The sequence below is a fragment of the Pygoscelis adeliae genome, unplaced genomic scaffold (genome assembly GCF_000699105.1).
Source record: "Pygoscelis adeliae isolate BGI_AS28 unplaced genomic scaffold, ASM69910v1 Scaffold303, whole genome shotgun sequence".
NCBI classification, from domain to species: domain Eukaryota; kingdom Metazoa; phylum Chordata; class Aves; order Sphenisciformes; family Spheniscidae; genus Pygoscelis; species Pygoscelis adeliae.
Window position 1 is genome coordinate 340078 of NW_008824367.1, and position 9213 is coordinate 349290.

Below are 9213 nucleotides of genomic sequence, written 5' to 3' on the forward strand. Positions count from 1 at the left end.
GACCCACTTGGATATCTTAATTTCTATTGGGATTTTTTTTTCTTCATTTGCCTCATGCACTTCCTTACTCTGTAGTAATTGTCACCATAATTATAGCAAATTTTAATTATTATTTGCTAAAGTATTTTCTTTCTATTTGCTATTAACATGCTATTTCTGAGATGCTTCAAGCGTACGCTTCTTTATTCTCTCCTGTCCGTGAACTGTGGTACATTATTCATTACTTCTCTGTAATTTGATGTAAATTCTTTTGCATGCAATCATCCCTTTGAATTTTGAAGTATGTTGTTGTTTTTTAATCAGAATTTCTGACTAAACTGTAAAGAGAAGAAGCCCCCAGCCAGTATTCATCAGCATAATCATTTTAAATACATGCTTTCCCTCCTCCAGAATTCTGGCAGACTCGACTTTATTCATCTCGTCAGGAACGTCGGCCCTTCGGAAGGAGTACCTAATTCAAAAGTTGTTCCGTGTGCTGTCATACTCCAAGTACTTGATCTTCGACCTTTAGTCACCATCACAGAGAATTCATACAAGGTATTTGGTTTTAACCCGGTCACTAAATAGCTCAAAGTGGTCGCATTTGCAGTCTGAAAGAAAAACAAAGTGTCAGTAACTTCTGAACTGAAACCCATCAATCGCCAGCTCTCAAGCACCCTTGTCTCAGGTGTTTAAAACATTGTAGCATCGCTACATTTTCATAACCATTATGAAACATTAATTCATAATGTTTTTGCTCTGTCATGCAAATTCATTAATCAAGTATTAATGTGCAGTTGTTTTATCGTAAACTAGAAATTCTTTCTGCAATCAGCAAGAGCATTTAATAGCAGTCAATTATAAATTAAAAACAATGAAAAGCAATCCAAGGTCCAGGGCACACTTGTTATGCAGCAGGCTAAATCACGGTCTACTTGGGGGGTTTAATTTATAGCATTTCATTAACTGATCTGGCTAGGGAAAACAATGAAGCACAGCTAACAATAACAGTCCTTCTTGAAACCTGTATCTGCCTTCCAAAGTCCTGTTAGAATTTTCAGTAAATTTTGAACATACTTTTAAAAAAAAATCAACTGAAAAAGTACAGGTGCTGAGAGACTTGAAGACAATGAAGCTTTATTAATATGTGGATGTTTTTCAGCAAAAACGGTTATCTAGGATCATACACTGAAACTACACATGGTTTATAGTGTAATTTGTAACTCAGCCATTTAGGCAGAATTTTCGACCTTTAGGTTAAAATATCTTCTATTTGTTATACATGACTTGAACATAAACACAAAGCACTTGAGGCCTATGGGTAAAAAAAAAAATCTACATATATGTAGATTCCTTACCTTGACCTACAGTGATCCAGAATTAAAGAGTTAGTTGTTTCAATATTTGGACAGGGCCATACAACAACTATATTAATAACTATTGCCTTCAGAAAACAACTGTTTTCAGCTAATTCTTTTTCAAGGAAAAGGCCATCTATGTTCCTTGAAGACTCTACGAATAATATAGTCCAAATTCTGCACAGAAAACCCTATTTCTCAAATATCAGTGACAGCTTTTTGGTGACACCAGGTGAAAGTTCAGAAAACTGAAGCCAAGTGAAACTTCGGCCTGTACAAAGTATATTGCTTGTTCAGAGACATGCGTTTTGCCAGTTACGCATCACAGAGCTGGACAGAGAGTAAAGACATCATAAACCTAATTAAAACCAAGTCCTCCACTACCTTTAAACCTTTACTTGATACAAAACTTAGTGTAGTTTCAAAGCAAATGTGATTGTGGCCAAATGGTTCAAATATTTAAGCACAGGGCAGGATAGTTCTTACATGAGTTCAGTGACAGAGCTTGATTGAGCACAGCCTCCCTAGCGCGAACGTGAAGCCATGTGTTCCGAAGAGCTTTTCATCAGCTCTCAAAGTGTCAAGCAACATTGTCCCCTGGGCCTTTGCAGTGCAGCTCAGGGACATTAGGAAATAGCTGATGCTTCAGTAGAAACTGCAAAGCCCTTCGGCCTGGACAATTATGTACTGACAAGTCCAAAGGAGACATCTTTTCCTAGCGTCCTGCATTACGAGCTGACTTACCCCGTGAACAGCACACCATTTCTTCCTCTCCAGAATACCTATGGAAATTCCTAATGCCGTTTAAGCATTCCGTTCTGTTTATAGTACTTTTTAGCTCCTAGCTGCAGTCATACACAGCAGCTGGAGTCCTTTTTACAGGTTAAAGTTGTATTTTTCATCTATGGGTTTGAAACATGATATCTTTTAGTTTCACTGCGTATCATATTGAATGTAAATGACACAAGAAAGGCTAAACTGAAGTGTTAGACTTCTCTGCTTTCTTCGTTTTTTAACACCACTTACTGTTTTTAAGATCACAGCATATCCCATGGTACTTAAACCCTGCTCACCTACTAGAAATAAACTTCAAAAATATTACCCTGTAAAATCTATTTTCTTTTTATACAGTCCTAAAAGATCTAAGTTAAACATTAATATTTTAGCTTATGCCTGAGAGCACACTGATAAATCACAGGTAGCCTGCGAGTAGACAACTCTGCTCCACCCACAGAGATTCTTTGAAAAACGCTCTCTGATCCACGTTACTGAAGCTACACAGTTCAAAGCACAGTGGAGCTTCAGGAACTGTGTCACATCTGCTCCTGTGTTTATATGCTCTAGATTGACACAACTCCTATACAAATTTAAGCAAACAAGGCTCCTTCAGGTGGAACCTCTTAACTTGTATTTGAAGCAAGCAGCCCCTTCTTTAATAACAGTTTGTGAATGTCAGCATAGAAGGGGGGGCAAATGTAGAAAATATGAACAAACTATATCAACATCCATTTTTCTGATGAGAGGTATGGATGAAATAGCACTGGTTTGAACAGACGTAGCTTTGGATACTAGAGAACTGACACAAAGATAACATTTCTGTGTGCAAGGCTGCATACCGGAGAAGCTCCGCTGCAACTGGGCGAACAGCCTCAAAACATGCAATAAATAACAAAGCTGCTAGCGCTGGCTATGACAAACAATATACTAGCTCATACTTAATAGAGTTACCAAAGACCTGACTGAAATGCAGCAGCTTATTGAACAGCGCCGCAAAAAGAGGTTTTCCCTTTCTTAAAATTAGCAATTGTTATTGTCCAACAGAGTAGTACAGAATCCATGATTGAAATAAAGAAAGAAAAGCAGGATATGAGTGCTCCAGACATCATGGGTTAAAAATTATTAGAGCAAACGTTCACAAACTTACGTCCTTTCAGGCAAATGCTTTTTACAATGAGTAATTTTGAACTGCATTCCATCATTACATATTTTTTTTGGTCCACAATAAAACTTCTTGACCACTGGCCATCAGCACCGAAACGGCGGGAGTATTTCATTTACCACTGAGGGTGCGGTTTTTTCAGCATTTAACTAATGAAACTGCAGCATTATATAAATCACCTCCGAGACATCCTCTGCACATGACTCAGGAATGTGGGTTCATAAATAACTTGCTTTTAGAGGAAGAACACACATATATACATCTTTTCATTTCAATAAAAAAAAAAAAAATCTGGTTTGTAACAAGATTGCTCTGTAGGAGCATAAAGGGAGCTCCACTAGCTGGATATTTTAACAACCATTTCCTTTGAGTCTCATTTCAAATGTGAAATTTGCAGTCAGCGTTTTGGAGGCCTCCAGGTAACTCTGAAAATTAAAAAAAAAAAATCCAACCAACCAACTACAAAAATCCAAACCAATAAACCGAACCCCAAATCAAGAGAGTAGATGAAAATCAAGGAAGGCAGGGATATCATAAAGTTATTGTTATCTATTTTGCACCCATTCAGTTCCCAAAGGAAAGGTTCACTATCAGCTTCATATGAACAGAACAGGTTGTAAGAGGAAACATAAAACCATCAGGGTAAGTATTTTCCCTGCATGACTCGCCCCACAAATTCGGATTCTTCTGCTAACTGGAGAGAAGCCATTAGTAACACATACCTTATTAATGCATTATTGGCTCCTCTAAAGGTAAGCCCACGTCTGTCATACAAAGCAATCGTGTTAGGGTGAAGTAGAAAGGATAAAACTGTCACCGTGTCCATGGTACCACAGCAGAACGTAACTCTAGAAGCGTTTGCGTTCCTTCCCTGAGCCAGCTCTTCCATTCACTCAGGCACAACACCCCGTCTCAATCTCTTTCACACACGTACGCCAAAGAGACCGCAAAACCAACTACTTCCACTAAATCTAGAAGAATCTTTGAAGCAATGATTTAACAGAGCAGTACTGATGTGAACTCAGTGCAGGCATCTCGGCTAAAACTGGGCACACCTCTATACCGTCTTCTAAGCGCTTGTCTTTACTCTCAAGCTCTCCCTTAACCCTGACTTGAACGTGAAACTTCTTCTCACTGAAATACTGCAGCTGTGTTAGTGTTGTTGAAACTCCAATACCTTGTACTTCGTATTTGCAGGAATATTGGTTTTCCAGCGAACTGTGTAGTAGCGAGCGTCTGTGATCTTCTGGTTCTTTGGCAGAGAGTTGTCTGCCCAAGTGATCCGTATGGTGTCATGACTCAGAATGGAAGCCTGAACTCCCACCGGTGGCATCATGGGAGACGGATCTGGCACTGGAGTGTATGGAGCATTAATAACAAACAAATCAACTTCGGAAGTGTCTAGGGAATTGATGGGTAAAAAGTAGTGTATTATAATTAAAAAGGGAGAAGGTGGCATTTTAATGTAAACAAAAACAAAAAAGGGGAAATGCAGGGTAGTACAATGAAATGAAAGGTGAGAAATGGAGAAAAAGAGAGAAAAGCCAGAGTTAATAGGTGACATAAGACTGCCTAATAAAATTACTCTTGCATCGTGTTCCCTTCTTAAGACAGTAAGACAACATATATATGCCAATATATATATATACCTAATCGTATTAAGTGTTCAGTGCATTCAACCATGGCCTAAGAACCCCAAACATACAGTAATTTTAACTTTGACTTTATTTGCCTCAATGTCCACTGATTCCTCTTCCATAAAAAAAATGAGGAGGAAAAAGAGCTGGACGACTTCTAGATGGGTAAGTGCCACTTCATAAAAATTACGGGGAACTCCCATCGTCTTGTAAAGAACGTTAATGGCAATCAAGTTCCAAGTATCATACAAAGTTGCAATAACTGCAGAAACTGCAATTCCAATGTCCTCTATAAAATCTGTAAGAATTCCTGCTCTTCAGAAGACTAAACCAAACAGAAGTGTTAACATCTACGCAAAATAACTAAGTCAACGGTCTAGTAGGGAGCACAATGAGCCATAGCGTAGTAATAGCTCACTTGCAAACAAATTTCTCTGCTTAAATTCTTTTATTGATGTATTACAAGATGGAAAAAAAACACGCCAAGAACTTGTTTAGTGTGAGTGACTTCAGATTGAGACTTAGACAAAGAAAATGTAGGCATCGTATTCAAAATCTCAGTGTAAAAGACCAAAAAAATACATCTATACTTGTCCATAAAAAACAAAATAAGGCCCATGCCTTTAGAAGTGCACCCACACAATTTGTGCTAACGTAATGGTAACTTTTTGAGTAAGAACATCTGTAAGTAGTTGAAAAGCAAGCTTTGTAATTCAAGAGTGAAACCAATTTTAGGTGGTTTATTAAACGGATGAAACATGGGAGGCAACCACTGAAACAGTAAGGCCAATCAGTTAAAGAAATGGCGCGTACTCGATGACACTGAGAAACGACACTCTTACATGCCGTATCATCACATTTGCAGCTGCTGGGCAGAGGCCTGTTAACAACTTCCAGCTGTGCAGGCCTGCAGGAAAGCAGCCCCCCGCCTTTACCTGAGTGAGGCCTGGTCACCGCGCTCTCGTAGAGAGGGATTCCTTCACCAACGTTGTTAAACGCTTTCAGAGTTATGACATAGTGGGAGCTTGGGTCTAAAGGGGAAAAAAAATTAAATCTACTTTTAGTGCAAACTGTTAGTGAATCCTGTTTTCTGCGTCTCCATTTTCTCTTTGTTCAGTATTTTATTTTTTAACTGAAATACAGGAAATAACTAGACTAAATTTGAACTGAGAAAGTCTCCATACAGACCTCCTTTTAGTATTCAATCGCTCTCATACAGCAGAAGTCTACAGTCACAGCAAATCTACCTTAAGTACAGTCAAAATAGTAGCGAGGAAAAACATTTTAAAATGAACATTTTAAGTTGCGCTACTATAATACTACCCAAAACTCCAATTTTATGGAATTTCCCAATAGTTTTCAATACCAGTATTTATTTTGCTTTCAGTTTATCCTACCTACCGCAGAGAGTTCTGTGGAGGAGCAATTCTGTATTTTTCTTTTAAAGTAGATGCCACTGTATCTTGGTGACATTTTAGTTTCTTTTTTGCCTGAATCCACCTGTTCCGGTGGCTGCTCGGCATGAAAGTTTTTGTAATAACCGTTGAAGGGAAAGCATCAAATCAAAATGCACTATGCTTCAAACTCGGTGAATTGAGGATTCTGGGTTTGGGGTTTTTTTTATTCCTCTGCCTCTTTCTCTATCAGCAGAAAATTGAGTTTATTTGAAATTTATCAACAGTTTGGCATCCGGTATAATATCTGAATAAGGAGAAAGATCCTCTTACAAACATGCTTGTAGTTTTATTTATTTAGAATACCATAATTAGAAAACAGCAACATAAATGAGAGGTAAAACTTGGGCACCGATGTTAATTCACTTTCCTTACCTAAGTTTTCAATGGTGTAGTATCGCTGTTTATAGTCCACCTTGATGGTCTGCGCGTGAGGACTGCCAATGCCATACCCTATAGCATAGCCTCTCACCACGATGTTCTGGTTTTCAGGTGGAGTCCAGCTTACTACGATACTGGTGACAAGCGGACGGACGTGTAAGGAACTTGGAACTTCGGGAACACGAGTTTCTGTTAGCGAAAAATGATGGATTTAAAGGACTTCTCTTCAATAAAGGTAATTACGTGAAGGGCTACGAGCTAGTAAGGTCAAATGTAGCACTTCTACTCTGCATCTGTATTGAAATGAGTATGCTCCAAAGGAGAGAGCTTTATTGTACCAGAGAGAGCAAAGAACTCTAATGAGCAGAAGAAAATTAATAGTTTCGTATACTAATAGGTTTTAATATATAGATCCTCTTTTTAAAAGCAAGGACAGTTGTACTGAAGAACAGTATCGGAGCTGCTTCAAGGCAGGCTTTTTTGATGTTCGTCCATGTTCTTTCCAATTTGTAATTTTTCAAAATACGCATTAAATTTATCACGTCCTTCCCCTCCACAAAGCAATCTACTTTTAGTTCCATCGTATTACTTACTTGTGGGCATTAAAATAATTATGTTGAAAACACGCTGATGATGAAAGAAAGGTTCCTGAGCTCGTTATAGGATTAAATAGAATATTCCAAAGCTCTGATAATTGTCAGTAAACTGATATTGCATGTGCTGCAAAGGTTTCTTGTGATTTGTCCTACACTCGTCGCTGTATAAATCCTTGAGTCTCTACTGTAATTCACAAAATATACGCAGAGACTACACAACCGTACCACAAGATCAAGAAATACTCAGAGGGTCCATATCAAATGCTTGAATCCTACCCCCAACGAGCAACACAAATCTAGTCACAACCCAACAGAGATGGAATGTGGATCCTTAATAACAGAAGGACTTCCACACTCTGTCACTGTAATCTCCTAATATTTTTACTAAAAGGATTTTCCCCCAATGTTGATTACAACTTAAAAGCAATCTAAAAGCACAACTGTACACACTCACGTCCGTACCTTTTGTTTTAACTTCTCAAAAATTAAACAAGTATTTTTGTCAGGCCACTGGAGCCTGCCATATGTTGACAGATTATAAATAATTCTGTGCAATAGTAAGCCGAGTTCTCCACTCTAAAATAAAATCAGTTCAGAGAGTTCTGCTTCCTGCAGGGATTTCATTTTAATGAAACATGCTGCGTTTATCTAGAAACATTTAATAAAGCACCACAACAGGATTATTTGGATCATAATATGCCATTGGCCTGCTAGCCCAGGGAGTTTATGGTCTCCAGCTGACACAGCTGATCAATTAAAGTTCACAACTATTAAATACAGAAAAGCTACAGAATTGCAATATCAGAGATGACATTTTTAACTGCACAGAAGGTAGTGCACTGGGGATAAGCTCTGTACAACTGTTTAACACCTTTTGCATATGCACTCCTGGTGGGACTTGCACCGATTCTGCAAAATTACACAGGCCTCCTAACACTAAATTGTAACAGTCTGGCTCCCATTCACATTGATGACACTATAAAGCGAATTATTTTCTATTTAAATTCAAAAAGCAGCCATGGAATAAAAAGGAATTATGAACCTGGGAAATTAAAGATTAGCTGTAAATACATTTGCATGGTATTAACGTTATCCACGTGAGCTTCCTAAAGAAAGAAAAGCAAAAAATACACATCTTCCTTCCAGTATGCACATACACAAATATCTCGTACACGTACACAGAATGATACGAATACCGTGTTAACATTGCCTTAACTGTCCATTTTTAGTACTTTATTCCTTGTAAAGAATATGCATAAAGTTAGATTTCCTGCAAGGACTGCAACATTCCAATTTGAAAAAAATAAAAATGACAAAATCCAACACAGAATGAAAAGGTTCTTTTCTTCTCCCTCCTTCTGCCCTACTGAAATTTAACCCTGGTGCTATCCTCTGGCAAAGTACTGTTAGCTCTAATTCAAAAGCAGAGTACATTTTCATTACCCTGCGTAAGTGCTGCCCATTCACAGAGCTCTCCTTCAGTCTGGGGAACTAGTGGTTCCTCAAAGCTGCAAGGCTGCGTCATACCCCGTTAGAGGAAGACAGACACACAGATGCAAGTCATTTCAACTCTACAAAGTAAATTTTAAATAACTACAAAACTGAACTCTACTGTTAACATTAGTTAATTGATTAAGCAGTGGAGTAAGAAATAAGAGGACAAGTACGAAGCTGAGCATCAACTTTGCATAACACAAAGATTCAAGTGTGGGCTCTTACGGGCTTTAATCAGCGGACTGTTGAAGCAATCTTCCAACAGTGTAGAGCAAATATTGAAACTCTTTTATTATTCTGCCTTCCAGCTGCCAGTATAACTGAATCTCAAGCCACACAGATGCGAAAGACATTACTGGATCCTGTGGCTTTAAG

General features: G+C 38.3%; 1 protein-coding gene across 1 annotated transcript in view; it reads right to left on the reverse strand.

Moving 5' to 3' along the window:
• Nucleotides 1–9213, reverse strand: part of NEO1 (neogenin 1) — a 146424-nt gene that overhangs the window by 25557 nt on the left and 111654 nt on the right. The window contains exons 14-17 of the mRNA XM_009319907.1: nt 6743–6937; nt 5849–5944; nt 4454–4629; nt 452–590 (exon numbers count right to left, since the gene is read on the reverse strand). Coding sequence (XP_009318182.1) covers nt 452–590; nt 4454–4629; nt 5849–5944; nt 6743–6937 — 606 coding nt within the window. The remainder of the gene's footprint in view (nt 1–451; nt 591–4453; nt 4630–5848; nt 5945–6742; nt 6938–9213) is intronic.